The following is a 24,460-nucleotide window of genomic DNA, read 5'->3' on the forward strand; positions in this document are numbered from 1 at the left end:
TTATAAGACTAGAAATAACGAATGTGAAACTAGGATTAACATGGGAATAAATAAGTTAATGTGTGAGCCTTGTTTGATGACCATCAACAAGAGGTTAATTAAATGTTTAAATTAACTAAGTTTACAAGTCTTGCTTGATACGAACTGAACACTAGGAAGCATGTTAGTTTAATCAATTGATCACTATTTGAATTAACTTGTTTGCTAAAGGATTAGTTATAGTGAACATGAATCTAATCAATTTAGGAATCGGTGAACATGAATAAATGAATTTGTGCATGCAATTGTCTATGTTTTCAAGGTGGAATTTGTCTAAACCAAAGTACCTAAAGAGATTTGTTTTTCCTGTTAGTTTATCGAGAATGGTTAATTAATTATTAGTTTGAGATTTATTAAATTATTCTTTTCGTGTGATATATAACCTATAATTAAATATATTAAATTAATCCACTGTTCCCTGTGATCGACACCCGACTTACCTAAGCTATACTGTAATCTGACTAGGTACACTGCCTATAAGTGCATAGTTAGTCTAAGTTTGTTAGGTTATAAATATTAAAATTAATGGGTACTTTCGTGCACATCATCCACAAAGTTTAAATATTTAAAAACATTGAAAAAACTGCAAACGGCTCGTTGTTTTGGCGTTCGCTACTTGTATTCAACTATCAACACCCTATTAAAACAGGTCAATCCTGTTTTAACTGGTTCGACATAAGCGGTTGAACCACGGTTTATGGGAAACCCAGCCGGTTCGATTCGGTTCGTATTTTTACAAAAAAACGGTCTCAATTGACCCGCTTTCTACCCCGGATCATGGTCCAACGGTTGAACCAGCCAGATCAACCCGAGTTTTATAACATTGATTGAGATTAAAGCAAATCAGCCAACCTTTTTTCATTTGAAGTTTAAAACGTGGTCCTTTTAGATTTCCCGAAGTATGTATAATACGTGGTTTGCTCTAATTTGTACTAAACATTTATAAATAGTTCTCTTCCATCCTTAAATCCAAAATATTTATTAATATTGATTTTTCAAATAAATGTCATTTTTATGCCCTTATATCAAAATCAATTAATGTTTTGATAGGGTTTTTTTGTTAGATTTAAGTAAAAATGTAGCATTTCAGAGTCTAAAATGTCATGTCTCATAACTATTATTCAAATTTTGGATTTAAAATTTTTGGCTTAGGACCGAGTTCAAAATGTACAAATGTCAAAATAATTAAATAAAAGAAACTTAGTCTAAAATGTACGAATATTATGTTAGATTTTGTAATTTTTTTCGTCACATCTCAACCATCTTACTAACATTCCGAAATAAAACTGATTTAGTAAAAAAAATCCAATATTTAGACACAAATGTCATTTTGATAAATCCTAAAAAGTTGGGTCATTTCCTTTAAATCACAATAATGATTATTTGTGGTCACTTTATAAATGTCTTAAAAGCTAACATAACATTTTAAAAAATAAAGAGAAATTTGCAAAAAAATAAATAAGTAAATGAATAACTAATAAATAAAAGACCTCTATGGTTTCTTGATTTCTTTGGTTATAGTCAAGGAGTTTACAATTGTAGGTTTGGTTCTTTTAGCTTAATTTGGTTGTGGATATAAACCCTGACTTATGACTTATGTCTCTTTTGGCATGTTAAGTTTGCTAAATGACTAGCTATTTGGTCTTCATTTTATATTTTCAATTAATTGTATTGTTATTGAATATTAGTTGGTTTTCCTTCGTTTTGATTTGTTATTACAGTAATAACAGACAGATGCGACGAGGGGAGAGAAATTGGTTGAGTTATATATATATATATATATATATATATATATATATATATATATATATATATATATATATATATATATATATATATATATATATATATAGGTTCATGTGAGACGGCTTATTTTTGTGAGACCGTGAGATGCATTTTTTTATTTTTTTTATTTTTTTTTAAATTTTTTTTTAGTTAATTCAAGTTCCGAAAATAATATTTAAATTTTTTTTTTTGATTTTTCCATTTATTTTGCATTTTAAAATTATTTTTAGAATATGTACAGTGTAATATTCTATTTAGAATATTTCACGTACTTTAAAAAAAATAGATTTTTTTTTAATTTTTTTTATTTTTATTTTATTTTTTTTAATTAATTCAAGTTCCGAAAATAATATTTAAAAAAAAGAATTTTTAGATTTTTCCATTTATTTTGCATTTTAAAATTATTTTTTAGAATATGTCAGTGTAATATTTTATTTAGAATATTTCACGTATTTTTTAAAAAAAAAAAAAAAAAAAAACGGGATTTTTTTTATTTTTTTTATATTTTTTTTAGTTAATTCATGTTCCGAAAATAATATTTAAAATTTTTTTTTGGATTTTTCCATTTATTTTGCATTTTAAAATTATTTTTAGATTTGGTCTCACGGTCTCACAAAATTAGAATGGTCTCAAATGAACCTGAACTTATATATATATATATATATATATATATATATATATATATATATATTAAGGGTATATAAACTTAGGTACCCCTATACATAAAACTATGTAGTTTTGTTTCGATTAGTGGTTAAAATTTCTGAAAACTACCTATTTCGCTATTCGTGAAAACAGCTAATTAAAATTTCTCCTTGATTTTCTGCATTCATAATACGATCAGCAATAGGAAGACGTCGTTATAAAGTTATAATATTTTTATTAGCAAGTAGGGATTGGGATAGGTTTTTAAACTTAAAAAAAATCCTTTTAGAAAAGGAATATTTGATTTATGTCTTTTTTTTCAAAAGATAGTTTTAAAATGTGTTTTTATAAACTTTTGAGGGAGTAAAGGAAAAAAATGCAAAAGTTGCTAAAAATCAAAGATCCTGACTTCTTAATCCTATCATTTTTCTTCTTTTCAAAAAGCTAATTTAAAAGATCTTTTGAAAGTGTGTCACAACTATCGCTAATCCAAGTATATCTATATCCCAATAATCTAACATTTGAGATTAAATGAAGTACCTAATTTTCTATTATTTTAATAAGGTTATCAACATTGAATCGTTCATTTTTTATAACAATGTACTTTATGTTTTTCAGTTTTTAAAGCAAAATATTTTTATTTTTATCACATTTTCATCCATTATTATTAACCAATATTAACCACTAACCATAACCATTAAAAAAAAAAACCGTTGACCAAAACCAATATCAACTAATACACAATGACTATCAAAATGCATTAACCACTTATAATGGTTATGGTTTAAAACCAAACCAAGGTGTCTCATAGACACCCCTAGTTAATCCAATCAAAACACTACATTTCAAAAGGTTAACCAAAAGTATTAGTTTGATGATTTATTAATTCTAGACCGAAAAGATTAGAAATAAACATAATCAAATAGTATTAACAAAAACAAATAGCTTCGTTTTGTCGTTTTTATATCAATAATCTTTTCAAATAATAGATGATTTGTTTTTGATTGAGTTGAGTTATTTATGAAAAATAATAAACAATATTGATAATTCCATATTTCCAATTTCAGGCTAAACAAAACTCGGCCAAACATCCTACTAAAAATAAAAACTTCGGTTTTTCGTTAAGCATACACGATCAAACTCGTAAACCGTAAATGAAATGGAAAACGAAAAATAGAAGGTTTTATTGATTCGACTAGAAAAAAAAAGTTGGCTAACTTGAAAATAAAATGGGTATGTGGTATGTCGATTTTATGTCATATGTAAATGTTTCTATTAATTATTTAGTTATACTTATAGAATCTATTATTTACAAAACTAAAAATTAAAAATAATAAAAGTTCATTACCAATTAAGATTATTAAAAAAAACAGCATTTTCTAAAACACGTCATTTTTTCACGCAAAAAGAATGTCACTTTCTTTTCCTTCCTTTTTACTTTTTTTTCTCCAAGCTTGAAAAGGCATTTTGATTATATGTTAATGAATTCCTGAATCAAAATTAACTAGAATATGAGATGCCATTTGAAGGGGTCTTTGGTTGCAAATGATGAAATAAACGAAGTTCGATTAAGCTAGCTTCAAATATCCATGTTTGATGGATTTCACCATCCTCAGGAGTGACGGAAGGAATTCAATTTCATTCTTTTTTTGTTAAGACCAAAATACTTTCATTATATGTACTAAAGTAAATAAATATTAATAAATGTAGTTAAACTTAAAATCCAATAAATTTCATTACATTTCCAATCAACCAACAAATGAAATTCCATTGACAAATTCGGTTGATTTCACAAACATTCGGCAAACTATACGCTTGAGAAAATAGAAAAACAGATCCTAAGACTAGGCCATAATTCAAGGTCCATGAGCATAAACCCGACTAATCTACAAAGCATGCATATTCCACCAAAATGACTTAACTTTTAAATAAAAAGTTCATTTCTATTTCATATGTAAACTATTTTTTACATGCATTCCCTGCATAGTTATCCTAACAACAATTGTTTTAAGGCAACAAACTAGATCAAATGTTGGGAAACCAATCACAATTACTATTTACTACATTGCAATCTACAATGCTAGACTATAAATGTACCTCATTTCTTGCCCAATCCTGCCATATGATTTGTACCTTGTTTCTTGGCCAATCCTTTTGTATGGATTTTTCACTTTGAGGTCAATCAAGCTAAGTTTTTTGCTTCGGAATGACTTCCCTACAGCCATATTTGATCTACCAAAGTTGAAAATTCTTAATGTGACATCCAATACCAACCTCACTGGTTTCTTTCCCGAGTTTCATAACAACAGCTTACTTGAACATGTGAATCTAACTTACATAGATTTCTTTAGGATTGTACCAGAATCCATAAGCAATCTAAACCATTCAATATTATTAAGCCTTACCTTAAACTCTTCTTTAGACACATTCCAAATTCATTCTCTAACTTCACACAATACACTGCCTTGGGTCTTTACTAGCAACAAGTTCATAGGGTTTGTTCCTTCATTGGTAATTTTTTTGAATCTCAATGTTTTGGAACTCGATGTTACAGATTTGCAAAGGGGCACTTGCAAAATTGGCTAGGCAGGGTGACCAAACTTGATGAATCGTATGAACAAACTATGAAAACATAAACCACATTTGCTTGTGGAGTCTGAAATAATAAGCTCACATGACAAATAACATCATTGATATGTGAAGTGAAACCTTTTTGAGTGTTGGATTTATCTCTAAACAACATTGGTGGAATCCTTCCTCTTTGTGTTTGTAGCTTACGCATTTCGTTGTTGGTTTTGAATATGAGACAAATGACTTCAATGACATAATGAGTACCCGAGAAAAAACATCGTGAAAAGACCAATAACATCAAATGGTTTTAGGTTGCTTATAGATTCGACTACAATCCTAAACAAACCTGTCTAAGCTAAATCCACATGTTCAAGTGAGCTATTGTTACAAAATTCAGGAAAAAAACCATTGAGGTTGGTATTGGATATGGCATAAAAAATTTCCAACTTTGGTAGCCCAATACGGCTGCAAGGGAATTCATTCTGAAGCAAAAAAAAAAATTGAGCTTGATTGATCTCAAAGCAAAAAAATATACAAACATGGCTGCAGGGAATTACAACAACACATTTGTTAAAGGAACGACCAGATTTTCCTCTCAACTTTTGTTTCATTCTAACCTATTTTGCAATCAACTAAAAGTCTCCATTACATATAATATAATATGCTTGAAGATGAAGGAATTAGAATTAGGTGAGATAAATGCATCGAGATTACCTTACAACTACACCCAAATCATCATCAGATTTTGGCAAGATCGAAGCATAATACTCGACTTTTGTTGAATCCGATCTCCAATTTCCCTATCCTACACACCCCCCTCTCTCTTCAAAATTTAATAAATAACATATCTATCCTCAATTATTTCCCTCAACCTTTTTCCTCAATAAATATCTGCCGACATCTTCACATTAATAATAACCTTATTATAAATAAATATAGTAAATATATTGTTGGTCCACCTAATTTTTTATTTTTTATTTTTATTGGAGGCTTTTATAACGTCTTGTCATTTACAAGTAAAACCATTATATTTTTCAAAAGTAAGGTACAAACTCAACCACAATAACTAATTGCTCTATTTGGAACATAAACCAATAATGCTAAGATAAAAGATTCTTTTTGGCACTAAAGTGGAGGGACCAAAAAAAGTAATTTACTTTAGAAATATTTTGAGCCATAATAAAAAAAAAAAAAAACAATAAGTGAATATAAAGCATACGACCAACAAAACATATTGTTTATAATAAAAAAAATAAATGCTCATTCCAAAGAAACAAAAAAATGTTTATAAGAACTTAAATGAATCATACTAAAAAAAATTATAATTTTATTGAATTTGCCGATTTTCATTACATTGAATAATTGCATTTATTTAAACAAGTTTAAGATCTAAATATGCTCATACCTATAGACCACTAAGGTCTTATTTGTTTTTTCGAAGTGAAAACGGTTAAAGTCTGCCGACCACATCTGCAACCCTATGTAGTAAAAAAAGGAAAACAAATGGCTGCAAAAGTTTGTTTTTTAATCTCTGCAGATTGTTATAATAAACTGAAACTAACTATATAGTAATTAAAATAAATATAAGTAAAAAATTTATTTTGTTTAATCATATGCAAATTAAATATAAAGATCATTGTAATGATATGATCTTTTTAAATAGTTTTATATAAAAGAATTAAACATAATATTTGCTAAATAACAATAAACAAAATTGTTAATTTAGTTAATAACATGTTCACTTTGTTAAAATTTTGAAGACGATGATTATTTTTCAGATTAATTTCAATAAATTTGGTAATATTAATGATTAACTTTATAATTTATCAATATTTGATTATAAACAATATAACAAAAAAAATATTTATATGAAATTTACCAAACAATTTTGAAATTATTTGAAATTATGTAAAATATACTCCAATTGTTTACATATTCTTCAAATATTATTAAAATAATAAAAATCATGTTCAAAAAAAAAACAAACAAATCTAAGTTGAATAATACTATAACTTAAAGTAAGGGAGAAGTGATTTGAAGATGATGGTTCAATGTTGCGCCACGTAGCACACGTGCAACAATTTTTAAGTAAAATTTTTTCCAAAAAACAAACAGCTGCGAAAACCCAATTATTATGTGTGTGTTGTGCGGTACAGTAAAAAGTGGTTAAAAGTGATTTTTCTGAAAAAACAAACATGAATTCACTTTGGTTTCTAATACTTACTCGGAGTTAGCATATAAAATTTTTTTGCAAAAAGATTTTTCCAATATGCATGGTCTAACAACTTTTCATATCAAAGTTGTACATTGAACACTGTACTTTCTAGTATAATCTAAGACTAGAGGAGTCGGCCATTATATGTATTTTGGCTTTCTGTTATGAGGTTTTATAGCCCTATCGAAAATACTTGATACCTTAATTAACCGTCTGATTTTTTCGGGTATCGCATAAATCGGGTCGGGTAAATTAGGTATCGGGTTAATTTTTTTTTAGTATTCGAGTAACCCAATTTTTTTTAGTCGGATATAGGGTACGTTTGTTGGGTTTCAGGTATACCCGAATTACCTGAATTATTTAAAAAAAAAAAAAAAAAAAAAAAAAAAAAAAAAATCTTTCGTAGAGCTTATACTATGTAGCATGTTCCAATCAATATATATATATATATATATATATATATATATATATATATATATATATATATATATATATATATATATATATATATATATATATATATCGGGTAATACCCGAATTACCCAAACCCAACCCACTATCCGAATTACCCGAATTTAATTTGAGTTGGATAACGGGTATTTTTTTTAACATGAAAACTCCAAATTACCCAACCCGAATAAACCGAAACCCGAAAAATTACCCGATCATCAACCTTAAGGCTTTAGACAAAGAAAAGAGGCACTCATAAATTTTCTGTTGCAAACCTGTCGTTTCTAGCCCTTATATTTACAAATTTAACAATCTTAATCCCTTGCATCTATACTTTTTGAGTCTTTGTATGTATACTTTGAACAGTTAACGAAGGAATATTTTGTTTAAAAGGCATGCATGTTTCTTAACTAATTTAACCAAATTTGTTTTCCTAGAATACGATGCAAATTGGATATTTCCATCAACAACCTTACAAGACCCTTTTTATTACAAAAAATTGCTAGATGAACCCGTTTTTTTTTTAACAATTGGTGATCAAAAAGCAAAACAATTACTTGTTTACATTTTTTTAACCTAATTTGAGAAACTTTTAATTTCCTTCACAAGATGTCTCTTCATTAGTTCACAAAAATGTTTCTTTTATTCATTTTATCTATCGCCTCTTTTTGTTGATAACATGTACACAATAACATAATAAAGAAGATAATGAAATGAGTTTATATGTAAGAATGAAACTGTTTATTCCAACCACCGAATCATAAGCTCTAATGTGCCCTAACATTCATATCAAAATAGTATTTTATCATCATCATCATCATCATCATGATTTAATTTATTTATTTACAAACAAGATATCATTAATGTAATAATCTTGGGAGGCACATTGGCTGTGACCCAACGATCATATACCCAATCCCAATCCGCCAATAAACTTATTTTTTACTCATATTATAAATATTTTGTATTTGAGTAAATTACACGAATGGTCCCTATGATTTGGGGTAATTTGCGCGTTTGGTCCCTAACTTATTTTTTTAACTTGGAAGATCCCTATTGTTTGTTTTTGTCATGCGCTTGGTCCCTACTATTTGTTTTTGTTACGCGTTTGGTCCCCGGCTTACCTAAAAATACTATTATTTAAATAGGAAAAAATGATGGGGTATGTAAGGTAAGGTGAGATAGATGAGGTTGAGGGTGTGTTTATTTAAATAAATTAAGAAATCAAGGCCAAAATAGTCTTTTTAGGTAAGACAGGGACCAAACATGTAACAAAAACAAACAGTAGGAACCTTTCGAGTTAAAAAAATAAATTAGGGACCAAACATGTAATTTACCCTAAACCATAGGGACCATTCGTGTAATTTACTCTTTGTAATTTGTAAAACATACCGTAAAAAAGTATATGTGAAAATGTTTAGTAGTAGAGTGAAGGTAGTTACTTAGACCTGGATTCCAAGCTCCAACAACAAAGTGTGGTTGGCTCTATCAGCTTCCGCTCCAACAAACTGAATGGGACCTACACAAATATATTTTATAAAAATCATTTACTGTTTACATAACATTCCTTCCAATTCCATTCCATTATGCGAAACAAAAAAGTCTTTGTTTTTCCCCCAAACATAAGTTTATTTAATTACAATAATTTATTCTCTTATAGAATAGAACAACATTCTTTTCTTTATTTATAAATTTTAGTACCAGGACTGATATATCTGTTTTGAAGAGACCACTCCTCCTTCAGTGATGCAAATTTCTTGAATGGTGCACCTTAAAATGAAAAATATCAGATGTTATATAATTAAATTAGGAACCAAAATTGTCAAAGAAAAAGATTTCAAACTTAGCAGCAACTCACCATCAAGCTCAACCATCGCCTTCTTTATCACAGGCTTGAATTTACCTACACATTTACTTACGGTTAATTTTACAAATTTACTTTTTTGCCCCTTTAGCATAAATATTGATGGCTTACCATGTCTCCTTTCCACGTCCATTAAAGAAGTCAATGGAGTTCCACCAACAGTCCATTCTACCACCGGTGCACCCAAATTTCCAACCTATGAAAAGACAAGAATGCCCTTCGAGACTACGTTTATAATTATAACCTTGAGCTTGTAAGTGATAAATTTTATAAGTTGGTGAAGGAAAAGATACATACGGAAGATATTAGTCCGGATTTACCACCCTGGAGTAGAGCTCCAGCACCATAACCCAATGCATAACAGTAAGAAGAGTCAAAGTTTGAAGGCAAACCACATCGTCCTTCGTAACTACCACATACATATTAATATTAATATTAATATTATGAACAAATAAAAAGGCATTCTACTATTTCTTGCATTTAGCCCTAAAGAAAATGCTGGATGATTAGAGTTCTCAAGTACCCGAAAAAATGGGACTGGCCTTTAAAGTGGCATGCATATTGGCCCACTTGCTTCCTCTTCTCTAATTCACTTTCAACCATTTGCATAAGCATTTTCTCTGTTTCTATTTTCGCAACCTAAGTTAAGGTATAAATTAGTAAATTACATGACTGGTCCCTATGGTTTAGGGTAATTTACGCCGTTTGGTCCCTAACTTATTTTTTTAACTCGGAAGATCCCTTCTGTTTGTTTTTGTTACGCGCTTGGTCCCTGTGTTACCTTAAAAAACTATTTTGACCTTCATTTTTTAATTTATTTAAATAAATACACCCCCAGCCCCACCCCACCCCACCGCCTCACCTTATCTTATCTACTCCACCATTTTTCCGTATTTAAATATTAGTTTTTTTAGGTAAGACAGGGACCAAGCGCGTAACAACAGAAACAAACAGTAGGGACTTTCCAAGTTAAAAAAATAACTTAGAGACCAAACGCGCAAATTACCTCAAACCATAGGGACCATTCGTGTAATTTACTCGGTATAAATATAATAAACGCACATCATTTATGAATTATGAATTATGATAGATTAGATAAAAAGCAAAGTGAAACTCACCTGAACATTTCCATGGGGATCCCTTTCAAGCATCAACTGATCTTGAATTGCAGGAGGAAGTATCTCAAAAAGCTGTAGAGACTGAGGAATAAGCTTCTCTTTCCATTTGCCACTCTCATCTACAATTCCACTCGCCAGAATTTCATTTAGTTCCGAAATAAGTTGTTGCACCTGAAAAATCACAAACAAATAAATAATTACAGACAAATGACATAAATACCCTCATCGTAGAAAAATTAAACCTAGAAAGCTTAAATAGTAAATACCTCAGGAATGAAATCAATAAGTCCTTCAGGTATGAGTATGACACCATAATTATAACCAAGACATTCACGTTTACAAATTACATCCGCTATGTAATTTGTAACATTTTTCGATGTCAGCTTCTCAGAGGCAACCTGCAGTAAGTAACATTTTCATTATCTTCCATATTTGAATTTTCAAAAATTACATATATAATATATTTTAATAATATGTTATTGTTAAGTGGTGGAAGAAGATTTAGTACCTCCTCCCCAATAAGAGTGATGTTTGGATGAGTTTGCAGAGCACACTCTAATGTAATGTGGGAAGCAGCACGTCCCATTAGGCGTACAACTGAAGATACGAGTGTTATTTTACATTTTATTTGAGGGCAAAACGGTCATTTTATATATAACTAACGAATGGAGTGTTAAATTAGACGGATGACCAATGGACTAAAAACGTTAAGAGACAGTAAGATAGGGACAAAAAGTGAAAAAACATAAACTTAATCCTACAAAATCAGAGGCCAGAGAGAATGTAGATATATATAGTGAAGGAGTAAAGGCAAATGAGCTCACAATGATAATATTTTCCTGTAGAACGAGCATCTATCATCACATTTCCAATTTGCTCAGAATAAATCTGTATAATAATCAAATTACAAGAAAGTGAGGTGATGTCATCAATGGTGAACATGCAATTTTGGTGAAGAACTTACAAGTGTGAAAATCAAGAGATAAATGAAAGAAATAGCAATGTTTATTATTTCCTCATGTTACAACATTGTGCTTTCAAAAATCTACCTCTAATTATACCAATATTATCAACCAAATAGAAAACTTTTTCAAAGTACAATGTTTTTTTTTGTTTTTTGAAAGTACAAGGTTGTAATATAAAGAAACAAAAGTAGAATGCTACAGTAAACAGATAAATGTAAGTTTGTTGCTCAAAGTTATAACTGGAATTACCTTGCATGCAGTATCAAAACCAAAACTTGTAGGAACCTCTTTGCATTTCAAGTCACCATCAATAGTCTTTGGGCATCCAATCACTCGTGTCTTTAATTTTCTACTCCTGTGGAATATAATAATCAAATAAGCACTTTCACACCACATTTTGTTATCATCATAACTCAACAATGTATAACAAAGGGGCTATGTTGTTATTTCTTTTTGACTTAATGAACATAATGGAAACATGACTTAATCCAATAAGCTATACATCGGTGTCTCTTTTTTACTTCATGGGAGAAGACTAAACAGACTTACAATAGTGCAATACTAATTTTAATATCTTCAAATTTATGTTATTGAAGTTTACCATGAATCTAAGCACCAAAAAAACTGATTAGCACATATACAAATACATCAAGGGTAATCCTTCACCTAAAGTATTCAGCAAGAAGGCAGGCATTTGTATTTGAATCATCTCCACCAATAACCACAAGCCCATCCAAATCAAGCTTCATTGCTACATCTTCAGCTTGCTTAAACTGGATTCAATTTCAGGTGCATACAAATCAAAATTTCTATCTTTGCTTCATTATTAAATTTTAAGGATCTGCATGGATATTAATAAGGCATTGTAATTTGAAAAATCTACCCAATTATAGCATTGTACGTTCAATTCATTTTTTATTGGGTTATTATACTTTGAAAAATCCACCCAATTATATAAAAATCAACAAGGTAAGCAAAGGCTCAATGATTGACACCTGTTCTGGAGTCTCAATTTTGTCTCTCCCACTACAGATCATATCAAATCCTCCCTGATGCAGTGAATTAAAACAAATCAACAAACTGTATGAAAATCAGTAGCATTCAGACACTCTCACCTTCAAGCATTTCAAGATTTATATGTTTACTATTTGAACTAGTTTAACATTTGATCAGTTACATACTTATAATAGATTATCATATACCATCTGTAATGAAAAAAGGTTCATTTTAATATTTACCTGATTTCTGTAAGGATAAATATAGTCAGGGGTCAAGACCACATATTTGCCCTTCATGATCCCAGCTGGCCCACCCTTGAACCCATACAAAGTACTTCCTTTGCAGCATTCCTGTAAGTAATCTGCACCAAGCAATGGGAGAAAAAATTTGAATTTGATACACAGTTAATTTGAATTGTATTCAACTTTCAATCATATCATATGAAGTATGAACAATATGAACAATAGGAAATGGAAGTTCAAAATCCTAACCAAAAATTCCAGATATAACATTATGCCCTCCTGGTGCTTGTCCTCCTGACAACACAACTCCTATCTTCAAGGCAGATCCTGATTCATTAGATTCACCTGGCACCAATATTGCTGATGGTTGCCCAAACAGGGATGGGAAAAGTTTTGCAATTTCATCTGAAAGCATTAGAACAAGCACAACTGAAGTCGCAATCCTTCATCTTTACACTCGATCTCTGCAGGTGATTAGATGTGTTTTGCAATTCTTTTATGTGATTTTGGATTATAAAAAAAAATCTCCGATTTGTTTTAGTACTAGTTCGTTTTTTACAGGGGTTTCACTAGGTCTTTATGGTAAGCAGTTAGCTTTAAAACTCAAAATGCAAAATTCGATCATAAAACCTAATTAACATCTACACACAACGTAATCAGTTAACATAGCTAACGAAACACTTAAATTCTTGTTTATCCAATGCAGCAGTGACTGAATTAGAAAGATTATTATCAATCCATCATTAAAAAGGACTTCGATCAATTGTGATCTTAGCATAAATAGTTTTGCTTTTACAGGAGTCGTAAATTCACTTCAGTATCAATATGATGTGAGAAATACCTGGATTTCCGGCAGCGGAGCTAGCGGGACCATCGACGATTTTGAAGGGGCTTCTGAAAACGGAAGGGAGAGCAAGAGGATGATCAAGACGGCTGTTCTGTACTTCGCTGTAGACGGAAGCCATACGGCTAGTAATCGACTTTCCGGCGGTGGCACCAGCGCCGTTGAGCAGTTGGGAAGGCGGAGCCATTGATCTGAGAGTGGATAGAGAATCAGTATCCTTCGGGGGATAGCTAGTAAGCTTGGTTGTTGGTAATGAAGGTCGAAAGACAACAATATCCTTAGACTTGGAGTCTTCGCACAAAACAAAAAAACATTCGGGTATTATTCGAAACATAAACCAATAATGCTAAGATAAAAGATTCTCTTTGGCACTAAAGTGGAGGGACCAAAAAAAGTAATTTACTTTAGAAATATTTTTAGCCATAAAAAAAAATAATAAAAAAAATAAAAAAAAAGTGAATAAGCATACGGCCAACAAAACATATTGTTTATAATAAAAAAAATAAATCCTCATTCCTAAGAAACAAAAAAAAATGTTTATACGAACTTAAATGAATCATACTAAAAAAAATTATAATTTTATTGAATTTGCCGATTTTCATTACATTGAATAATTGCATTTGTTTGAAGATCTAAATCTGCTCATACCTATAGACCATTAAGGTCTTATTTGTTTTTTTGAAGTGAAAACAGTTAAAGTCTGCCGACCACATCTGCAACCCTATGTAGTAAAAAAAGGAAAACAAACAGCTGCAAAATTTTATTTTTTAATCTCTGCAGACTGTTGTAATAAACTGAAACTAACTATTCAGTAATTAAAATAAATATAAGTAAAAAATTTATTTTGTTTAATCATATACAAATTAAATATAAAGATCATTGTAATGATATTATCTTTTTAAATTGTTTTATATAAAAGAATTAAACATAATATTTGCTAAATAACAATAAACAAAATTGTTAATTTAGCTAATAACATGTTCACTTTGTTAAAATTTTGAAGACGATGATTATTTTTCCGGTTAATTTCAATAAATTTGGTAATATTAATGATTAACTTTATAATTTATTAATATTTGGTTATAAATAATATAACAAAAAAAATATTTATATGAAATTTACCAAACGATTTTGAAATTATTTGAAATTATGTAAAATATACTCCAATTGTTTACATATTCTTCAAATATTATTAAAATAATAAAAATCATGTTGAAAAAAAAAACAAACAAATCTAAGTTGAATAATACTATAACTTAAAGTAAGTGAGAAGTGATTTGAAGATGATGGTCCAATGTTGCGCCACGTAGCACACATGCAACAATTTTTAAGTAAAAAGTTTTCCAAAAAAACAAACAGCTGCGAAAACCCAAATATTGTGTGTGTTGTGTGGCGCAGCAAAAAGTGGTTAAAAGTGATTTTTTTGAAAAAACAAATATGAATTCACTTTGGTTTCTAATATTTACTCGGAGTTAGCATATAAAAACTTTTTGCAAAAAGATTTTTCAAATATGCATGGTCAACAACTTTTCATATCAAAGTTGTATGTTGAACACTGTACTTTCTAGTATAATCTAAAACTAGAGGAGTCGGCCATTATATGTATTTTGGCTTTCTGTTATGAGGTTTTATAGCCCTATCGAAAATACCTGATACTTTAATTAACCGTCTGATTTTTTCGGGTATCGCATAAATCGGGTTGGGTAAATTAGGTATCGGGTTAATTTTTTTTTAGTATTCGAGTAACCCAATTTTTTTTCGTCGGATATAAGGTACGTTTGTTGGGTTTCAGGAATTACCTGAATTATTTAAAAAAAAAAATTTTCTTTCGTAGAGCTTATACTATGTAACATGTGTCAATCAAATATATATATATATATATATATATATATATATATATATATATATATATATATATATATATATATATATATATCGGGTAATACCCGAATTACCCAAACCCGACCCATTATCCGAATTACCCAAATTTAATTTGGGTTGGATAACGGGTATTTTTTTAACATGAAAACCCCAAATTACCCAACAAGAATAAACCGAAACCCGAAAAATTACCCTCATCAACCTTAAGGCTTTAGACAAAGAAAAGAAGCACTCATAAATTTTCTGTTGCAAACCTGTCGTTTCTAGCCATTATATTTACAAATTTAACAATCTTAATCCCTTGCATCTATACTTTTTGAGTCTTTGTATGTATACTTTGAACAGTTAACGAAGGAATATTTTGTTTAAAAGGCATGCATGTTTCTTAACTAATTTAACCAAATTTGTTTTCCTAGAATACGATGCAAATTGGATATTTCCATCAACCACCTTATAAGACCCTTTTTATTACAAAAAATTGCTAGATGAACCCATTTTTTTTAACAATTGGTGATCAAAAAGCAAAACAATATGTTTACATTTTTTTAACCTAATTTGAGAAACTTTTAATTTCCTTCAAAAGATGTCTCTTCATTACTTCACAAAAATGTTTTTTTTATTCATTTTATATATCGCCTCTTTTTGTTGATAACATGTACACAATAACATAATAAAGAAGATAATGAAACGAGTTTATATGTAAGAAAGAAACTGTTTATTCCAACCACCGAATCATAAGCTCTAATGTGCCCAAACATTCATATCAAAATAGTATTTCATCATCATCATCATGATTTAATTTATTTATTTACAAACAAGATATACATTAATGTAATAATCTTGGGAGGCACATTGGTTGTGAGCCAACGATCATATACCCAATCCCAATCCGCCAATAAACTTATGTTTTACTCATATTATAAATATTTTGTACTTTGTAAAACATACCGGAAAAAATATATCTGAAAATGTTTAGTAGTAGGGTGAAGTTAGACCTGGATTCCAAGCTCCAACAACAAAGTGTGGTTGGCTCTATCAGCTTCCGCTCCAACAAACTGAATGGGACCTACACAAATATATTTTATAAAAATCATTTACTGTTTACACAACATTCCTTCCAATTCCATTCCATTATGCGAAACAAAAAAGTCTTTGTTTTTCCCCCAAACATAAGTTTATTTAATTACAATAATTTATTCCCTTATAGAATAGAACAACATTTTTTTCTTTATTTATAAATTTTAGTATATATCTGTTTTGAAGGGCCCACTCCTCCCTCAGGGATGCAAATTTCATGAATGGTGCACCTTAAAATGAAAATGTAATTAAATTACGAACCAAATTTGTCAAAGAAAAATATTCCAAAGTTACCAACTCACCATCAAGCTCAACCATCGCCTTCTTTATCACAGACTTGAATTTACCTACACATTTACTTACAGTTAATTTTCAAATTTACTTTTTTACCCCTTTAGTAATCATAAGTCATAACAAAAAAACAAATATATTGATCGATGGCTTACCATGTCTCCTTTCCACGTCCATTAAAGAAGTCAATGGAGTTCCACCAACAGTCCATTCTTCCACGGGTGCACTCAAATTTCCAACCTATGAAAAGACAATAATGCCCTTTGAGATTACGTTTATAATTGTAGCCGTGAGCTTGTAAGTGATAAATTTTATAAGTTGGTGAAGGAAAAGATACATACGGAAGATATTAGTCCGGATTTACCACCCTGGAGTAGAGCTCCAGCACCATAACCCAATGCATAACAGTAAGAAGAGTCAAAGTTTGATGGCAAACCACATCGTCCTTCATAACTGACACATACAAATCAAATCCCACATATTAATATTAATATTAATATTAATATTGTGAACAAATAAAAAGGCATTCTACTATTTCTTGCATTTAGCCCTAAAGAAAATGCTGGATGATTAGAGTTCTCAAGTACCCGAAAAAATGGGACTGGCCTTTAAAGTGGCATGCATATTGGCCCACTTGCTTCCTCTTCTCTAATTCACTTTCAACCATTTGCATAAGCATTTTCTATGTTTATATTTTCGCAACCTAAGTTAAGGTATAAATTAGTAAATTACATGACTGGTCCCTATGGTTTAGGGTAATTTACGCCGTTTGGTCCCTAACTTATTTTTTTAACTCAGAAGATCCCTTCTGTTTGTTTTTGTTACGCGCTTGGTCCCTGTGTTACCTTAAAAAACTATTTAGACCTTCATTTTTTAATTTATTTAAATAAATACACCCCCAGCCCCACCCCACCCCACCGCCTCACCTTATCTTATCTACTCCACCATTTTTTCGTATTTAAATATTAGTTTTTTTAGGTTAGACAGGGACCAAGCGCGTAAGAACAGAAACAAACAGTAGGGACTTTCCGAGTTGAAAAAATAACTTAGGGACCAAACGCGTAAATTACCTCAAACCATAGGGACCATTCGTGTAATTTACTCGGTATAAATATAATAAACACACATCATTTATGAATTATGAATTATGATAGATTAGATTGAAAGGAAAGTGAAAATCACCTGAACAATTCCATGGGGATCCCTTTCAAGCATCAATTGATCTTGAATTGTAGGAGGAAGTATCTCAAAAAGCTGTAGAGACTGAGGAATAAGCTTCTCTTTCCATTTGCCACTCTCGTCTAGAATTCCACTCGCCAAAATTTCATTTAGTTCCGAAATAAGTTGTTGCACCTGAAAAATCACAAATAAATAAATAATTACAAACAAATGACATAAATGCCCTCATCGTAGAAAAATTAAACCTAGAAAGCTTAAATAGTAAATACCTCAAGAATGAAATCAATAAGTCCTTCAGGTATGAGTACGACACCATAGTTATAACCAAGACCTTCACGTTTACAAATTACATCCGCTATGTAATCTGTAACATTTTTCAAAGTCAGCTTCTCAGAGGCAACCTGCAGTAAGTAACATTTTCATTATCTTCCATATTTGAATTTTCAAAAATTACATATATAATATATTTTAATAATATGTTATTGTTATGTGGTGGAAGAAGATTTAGTACCTCCTCCCCAATAAGAGTGATGTTTGAATGAGTTTGCAGAGCACACTGTAATGTAATGTGGGAAGCAGCACGTCCCATTAGGCGTACAACTGAAGATACGAGTGTTATTTTACATTTTATTTGAGGGAAAAACGGTCATTTTATATATAATTGACGAATGGAGTGTTAAATTGGACGGATGACCAATGGACTAAAAACGTTAAGAGACAGTAAGATAAGGACAAAAAGTGAAAAAACATAAACTTAATCCTACAAAATCAGAGGCCAGGGAGAATGCAGATAGATATAGTGAATGAGTAAAGGCAAATGAGCTCACAATGATAATATTTTCCTGTAGAACGAGCATCTATCATCACATTTCCAATTTGCTCAGAATAAATCTGTATAATAATCAAATTACAAGAAAGTGAGGTGATGTCATCAATGGTGAACATGCAATTTTGGTGAAGAACTTACAAGTGTGAAAATCAAGAGATAAATGAAAGAAATAGCAATGTTTATTATTTCCTCATGTTACAACATTGTGCTTTCAAAAATCTACCTCTAATTATACCAATATTGTCAACCAAATAGAAAACTTTTTCAAAGTACAATGTTTTTTTTTGTTTTTTGTTATCATCATAACTCAACAATGTATAACAAAGGGGCTATGTTGTTATTTCTTTTTGACTTAATGAACATAATGGAAACATGACTTAATCCAATAAGCTATACATCGGTGTCTCTTTTTTACTTCATGGGAGAAGACTAAACAGACTTACAATAGTGCAATACTAATTTTAATATCTTCAAATTTATGTTATTGAAGTTTACCATGAATCTAAGCACCAAAAAAACTGATTAGCACATATACAAATACATCAAGGGTAATCCTTCACCTAAAGTTTTCAGCAAGAAGGCAGGCATTTGTATTTGAATCATCTCCACCAATAACCACAAGCCCATCCAAATCAAGATTCATTGCTACATCTTCAGCTTGCTTAAACTGGATTCAATTTCAGGTGCATACAAATCAAAATTTCTATCTTTGCTTCATTATTAAATTTTAAGGATCTGCATGGATATTAATAAGGCATTGTAATTTGAAAAATCTACCCAATTATAGCATTGTACGTTCAATTCATTTTTTATTGGGTTATTATACTTTGAAAAATCCACCCAATTATATAAAAATCAACAAGGTAAGCAAAGGCTCAATGATTGACACCTGCTTTGGAGTCTCAATTTTGTCTCTCCCACTACAGATCATATCAAATCCTCCCTGATGTAGTGAATTAAAACAAAACATCAAACTGTATGAAAATCAGTTGCATTCAGACACTCTTACCTTCAAGCATTTCAAGATTTATATGTTTAATATTTGAACTAGTTTAACATTTGATCAGTTACATACTTATAATAGATTATCATATACCATCTATACTTATAATAGATTATCATATACCATCTGTAATGAGAAAAGGTTCATTTTAATATTTACCCGATTTCTGTAAGGATAAATATAGTCAGGGGTCAAGACCACATATTTTCCCTTCATGATCCCAGCTGGCCCACCCTTGAACCCATACAAAGTACTTCCTTTGCAGCATTCCTGTAAGTAATCTGCACCAAGCAATGGGAGAAAAGATTTGAATTTGATACACAGTTAATTTGAATTGTATTCAACTTTCAATCATATCATATGAAGTATGAACAATATGAACAATAGGAAATGGAAGTTCAAAATCCTAACCAAAAATTTCAGATATAACATTATGCTCTCCTGGTGCTTGTCCTCCTGACAACACAACTCCTATCTTCAAGGCAGATCCTGATTCATTAGATTCACCTGGCACCAATATTGCTGATGGTTGCCCAAACAGGGATGGGAAAAGTTTTGCAATTTCATCTGAAAGCATTAGAACAAGCACAACTGAAGTCACAATCCTTCATCTTTACACTCGATCTCTGCAGGTGATTAGATGTGTTTTGCAATTCTTTTATGTGATTTTGGATTATAAAAAAAAATCTCCGATTTGTTTTAGTACTGGTTCGTTTTTTTACAGGGGTTTCACTAGGTCTTTATGGTAAGCAGTTAGCTTTAAAACTCAAAATGCAAAATTCGATCATAAAACCTAATTAACATCTACACACAATGTAATCAGTTAACATAGCTAACAAAACACTTAAATTCTTGTTTATCCAATGCAGCAGTGACTGAATTAGAAAGATTATTATCAATCCATCATTTAAAGGACTCCGATCAATTGTGATCTTAGCATAAATAGTTTTGCTTTTACAGGAGTCGTAAATTCACTTCAGTATCAATGTGATGTGAGAAATACCTGGATTTCCGGCAGCGGAGCTAGCGGGACCATCGACGATTTTAAAGGGGCTTCTGAAAACGGAAGGGAGAGCAAGAGGATGATCAAGACGGCTGTTTTGTACTTCGTTGTAGACGGAAGCCATACGACTAGTAATCGACTTTCCGGCGGTGACACCAGCGCCGTTGAGCAGTTGGGAAGGCGGAGCCATTGATCGGAGAGTGGATAGAGAATCAGTGTCCTTCGGGGGATAGATAGTAAGCTTGGTTGTTGGTAATGAAGGTTGAAAGACAATAATGTCCTTAGACTTGGAGTCTTCGCACAAAACAAAAAACATTCGGGTATTATTTGGAATATTCTGATATTTGAAAAATCTAACACAATGAGAGTATGAGTTGACTGTATATTTATTAACAAAGATAATAATAATCGGGTCTTTACTAAAATGAGATGGTAACTAGAAAATTATTATAAAATTTAATAAAAATATTAACGGAGAGGGTGGGTTTGAAAGTGTTTATTAGTTTGTATAAAAATTGGTAAATTTCTTATTTTAATTACGAAGAATCGGCATTTTGTGACGATTATAACAGTATAATTAATTTCAAAATCGGACGATGTTTTGGTTATCATGTCGATGAAAAATGACTAGTTGAAGAACCTAAGTTGCACGGAAACGGATACGGCAACGGGAAACGGATATGGAACGGAAACGGGAAATGACAAAACTCAAAAATTCAAGATACGGATACGGCACAGATACGGCAATATAAAAAATATGAAAAAACATATATATATATATATATATATATATATATATATATATATATATATATATATTAAAGAAATTCCAAAATATGTAAAGTTTAAACTCCCAAAATACTAAATGTTTCAAAAGTAACTAATTATCAATAATTAAATCATCTTCAAAGTCGGGTTAATCTAGTGAGGGATCTGCAAACTCCAAAAATCCGACGTCTTCCATTGAATCAAAAGCATCTCCGCCCACATTCCACATCTTTACATCATCTTTCGGAGTCATTGACAAAAATCGGAGATTATTATGGATGTAAACCAAGTCTTGAGCATGACTTGTAGTCAACTTGTTCCTTTTAAGCGAGTGAATAAATGCATAAGTACTCCAATTACACTCAGCACAAGAAGAAGAACTAGGTTGTCCAAGTAATCTAAAAGCCAAAGTCTGGAGAAAAGGAGTTTGAGCACCAAAGTTAACCCACCAATTATTGGGTTCCATAATAGCCGTCTTTGAAAGGCTTGTTAAATCTTCAAAATGACCACTCTTCATTGAAAACATTGCATACTCATCAAGGACTCTGCCATACTCATCATCATTAGGAAACAACCTTCGAAAGCATTTCATCCTTTCTTGTGAAATTTGTCCATCCCTATGTGGAGCACATCTTGTAGAATCCTCCATTAACCATGCATCACTATAATATCTACAACATCCAAAAGTTAAAACATAAATATATAATACAAATCAAGTTTATAATTTAAAATCTTATACCTTAGATGTAAAGAGTGAGCTAAACAATGTAGGGGAATGTTATTCTTCGCCCATCGAGCCACTAAAATACGATGCGCAACGTCGTAAAAACTACTTATTTGAGATGTCAGACGATTTTCTTTCTTGTAGATCTCAATCTTCACTTTCTCAATCATAGAATCCCACATCTCATAGACCAAGTGTAAACATGGCTTGTCAGTGTCACAAGCTCTAATCATCTCATATATAGGTCCAGTGAAACTAAGAATATATGTTACTTTATCCCACCAATCATCATTCAAAATATATTCTTTCACAGAGTTTGTTTTCTCAGTATCATCTAATCTATAAGAAGACCATTCTTCGCTTATGACCATAGCTTGAAGACCCCTTTTGATAAGTTTCAATCTCTTAAGCATCACAATGATGGAGGCAAAGCGAGTGTCAGCAACAGAAAGCAACCTAAGAGGAGTAAACTTGGTGAAAATCGAGAGCCTCATGTTATGGCTCATGATGAAATTTTTTATTGCAAACACCTCTTTATGAACTTCTTTTATCCAGCGGCACTGTTCATATGTTAGTTCATTTGTTTCCACATTCCTTGGTGAACAAATGTTCTTCAAAGCAAGATTAAGTGTATGAACAACACATGGTGTCCAATAGATGTGAGGAAACTGACTCTCTATAATCTCTCCAGCCGCCTTACAATTTGCTGCATTGTCGGTAATGATTTGCACAACATTTTCATGACCAATTTCATTGATGACTTCCTTCATCAATGCAGCAATAAAAAATCTATCTTTCACTTCCCCAAAATAATTCACTGCCTTTAGAAACAAAGGACCATTGCCTGAGGTAGCCATGAAGTTGATTAGAGGTTTTCTTGTAGGATCACTCAAGCCATCACTCACAATAGTCACACCTTTTTCTTTCCATGTAGACCTAAGTGGCTCCAATAGCTTGTGAACATTATCTTTTTCTTTTTGTAGTAATGTTGTTCTTAGCTTATTATAACCAGGAGGTACATAACCATCAATTTTGTTGTTAGCAGCAAACTGAAAAGCCCTGATATAGTGTGGATTTCTTGCAAGATTAAAAGGTAAACCTCTAGTATAAAACATTCTAGCTATTTCTTGATCCAGTTGGTCCCTAATTTCAACACCAAAAGCTCTTTCAATAGGTGTTAAATACCTTTTCTTTTCTTAAATCCAACACCAACTTCACATGGCAACTGGACTTCTTTTGCTTGTGACTCGGTTTTCTTCTTTTCATACTCATCTTCTAATTGTGTCATGTTAAGTTGGTCAACTCTTGTTGCTTTCTTGCAAATAGAAATCCCGGTACCTATATTAAACAACATAAAAACATTAACATTCTCAATTACACAACATGAAAAAAATAAGGTCATCATTAACATTATAAATTCAATTACATTACATTAATCAAAACAAGAAAGTGAATCAAAAACCTCTTATTTCTTTACCATTGTTCATGAATAAATAATTAAATAGTTCTATTGAATAACATGAATCAAAACAAAAATCACAGCCTCTTATTTCATTACAATTGTTAATGAATCAATAGTTCAATACTTCAATACAATAAGTCAATAACATAAATTGAAAATTGAAAATTACATAGACACACACACACACACACACTAATTTGAATAATAGATTACCTTTTATGCCAAGAAAATGTGCTCTAACTCTAGAATATGACCATTATCGGGTTTCACTGCAAAGATTACACTTGAACTTCCAACATCCTCCTACTCCAGCAAGTTTATCGAGCTTAGTCACAAAGTCCCACAATTGAGGTTGATCAACTCATGTAGATGATCCTTGTGTTTCTTGTTCTTGAGAAGAAGTCATATAATCAATGTGACAACCCGAAATTTCCATTCCGTACAAACTATATCACTTCAATAGAAGTAGTAGCAGTCACAGTTAATTTTCAGACTCTTCGCGTAAG

At 30.9% G+C, this 24,460-nt stretch overlaps 2 protein-coding genes, 2 long non-coding RNA genes and 1 pseudogene across 9 annotated transcripts; all 5 read right to left on the reverse strand.

Annotated features, from left to right (window-relative positions):
* Positions 1-4,382: 4,382 nt before the first annotated feature.
* On the reverse strand, positions 4,383-6,584 carry LOC145046903 (uncharacterized). 3 transcript variants are annotated; one of them, XR_013682084.1, is made up of 2 exons: positions 5,755-6,584; positions 4,383-5,583 (listed from the first exon to the last, which is right to left on the reverse strand). It is a non-coding gene; the product is annotated as an uncharacterized LOC145046903 (long non-coding RNA). The 3 variants fall into 3 exon arrangements; XR_013682086.1 differs by having other exon boundaries at positions 4,383-5,657; XR_013682085.1 differs by having other exon boundaries at positions 4,383-5,672.
* Positions 6,585-8,399: 1,815 nt separating this feature from the next.
* Positions 8,400-14,027, reverse strand: LOC145046913 (pyrophosphate--fructose 6-phosphate 1-phosphotransferase subunit beta-like). 3 transcript variants are annotated; one of them, XM_078995179.1, is made up of 16 exons: positions 13,735-14,027; positions 13,143-13,298; positions 12,891-13,012; positions 12,648-12,701; positions 12,319-12,425; positions 11,902-12,007; positions 11,512-11,575; positions 11,196-11,284; positions 10,954-11,085; positions 10,688-10,858; positions 10,093-10,208; positions 9,867-9,978; positions 9,681-9,765; positions 9,564-9,608; positions 9,407-9,475; positions 8,400-9,224 (listed from the first exon to the last, which is right to left on the reverse strand). In XM_078995179.1, the coding sequence occupies exons 1-16, from the start codon at positions 13,922-13,924 to the stop codon at positions 9,148-9,150; spliced, it is 1,695 nt and encodes a 564-aa protein (XP_078851305.1). In that variant the 5' UTR covers positions 13,925-14,027; the 3' UTR covers positions 8,400-9,147. The 3 variants fall into 3 exon arrangements, 2 of the variants coding, with proteins under 2 accessions (XP_078851305.1, XP_078851311.1); XM_078995185.1 differs by having other exon boundaries at positions 13,143-13,357; positions 13,735-13,850; XR_013682087.1 differs by lacking the exon at positions 8,400-9,224 and having other exon boundaries at positions 9,681-9,794.
* A 3,110-nt stretch (positions 14,028-17,137) lies between these two features.
* On the reverse strand, positions 17,138-17,664 carry LOC145046928 (uncharacterized). Its single transcript, XR_013682089.1, has 3 exons — positions 17,574-17,664; positions 17,328-17,439; positions 17,138-17,226 (listed from the first exon to the last, which is right to left on the reverse strand). It is a non-coding gene; the product is annotated as an uncharacterized LOC145046928 (long non-coding RNA).
* Positions 17,665-20,403: 2,739 nt separating this feature from the next.
* Positions 20,404-21,219, reverse strand: LOC145014466 (pyrophosphate--fructose 6-phosphate 1-phosphotransferase subunit beta 2 pseudogene; annotated as a pseudogene). Its single transcript, XR_013665541.1, has 2 exons — positions 21,001-21,219; positions 20,404-20,564 (listed from the first exon to the last, which is right to left on the reverse strand). The product of XR_013665541.1 is annotated as a pyrophosphate--fructose 6-phosphate 1-phosphotransferase subunit beta 2 pseudogene (transcript).
* A 697-nt stretch (positions 21,220-21,916) lies between these two features.
* LOC145014475 (uncharacterized) lies at positions 21,917-23,607 on the reverse strand. The gene is made up of 2 exons (XM_078972851.1): positions 22,508-23,607; positions 21,917-22,439 (listed from the first exon to the last, which is right to left on the reverse strand). The coding sequence occupies exons 1-2, from the start codon at positions 23,605-23,607 to the stop codon at positions 21,917-21,919; spliced, it is 1,623 nt and encodes a 540-aa protein (XP_078828977.1).
* Positions 23,608-24,460: the final 853 nt, after the last annotated feature.

The sequence above is a fragment of the Lactuca saligna genome, chromosome 1, assembly GCF_052625555.1.
Source record: "Lactuca saligna cultivar CGN05327 chromosome 1, ASM5262555v1, whole genome shotgun sequence".
In the NCBI taxonomy this organism is placed as follows: Eukaryota; Viridiplantae; Streptophyta; class Magnoliopsida; order Asterales; family Asteraceae; genus Lactuca; species Lactuca saligna.

Excerpts from the sequence above, each read along its gene's own strand:
- LOC145046913 (XM_078995179.1), bottom strand. The coding sequence starts at position 13,924 with ATGGCTCCGCCTTCCCAACTGCTCAACGGCGCTGGTGCCACCGCCGGA. Across the intron at positions 12,702-12,890 it reads TTTATCCTTACAGAAATCAG|GGAGGATTTGATATGATCTG; the intron begins GTAAATATTAAA and ends TCACTGCATCAG. Across the intron at positions 9,609-9,680 it reads GGACGTGGAAAGGAGACATG|GTAAATTCAAGCCTGTGATA; the intron begins GTAAGCCATCAA and ends GTAAATGTGTAG.
- LOC145014475 (XM_078972851.1), bottom strand. The coding sequence starts at position 23,607 with ATGTTTTATACTAGAGGTTTACCTTTTAATCTTGCAAGAAATCCACAC. Across the intron at positions 22,440-22,507 it reads GCTCACTCTTTACATCTAAG|ATATTATAGTGATGCATGGT; the intron begins GTATAAGATTTT and ends TGGATGTTGTAG.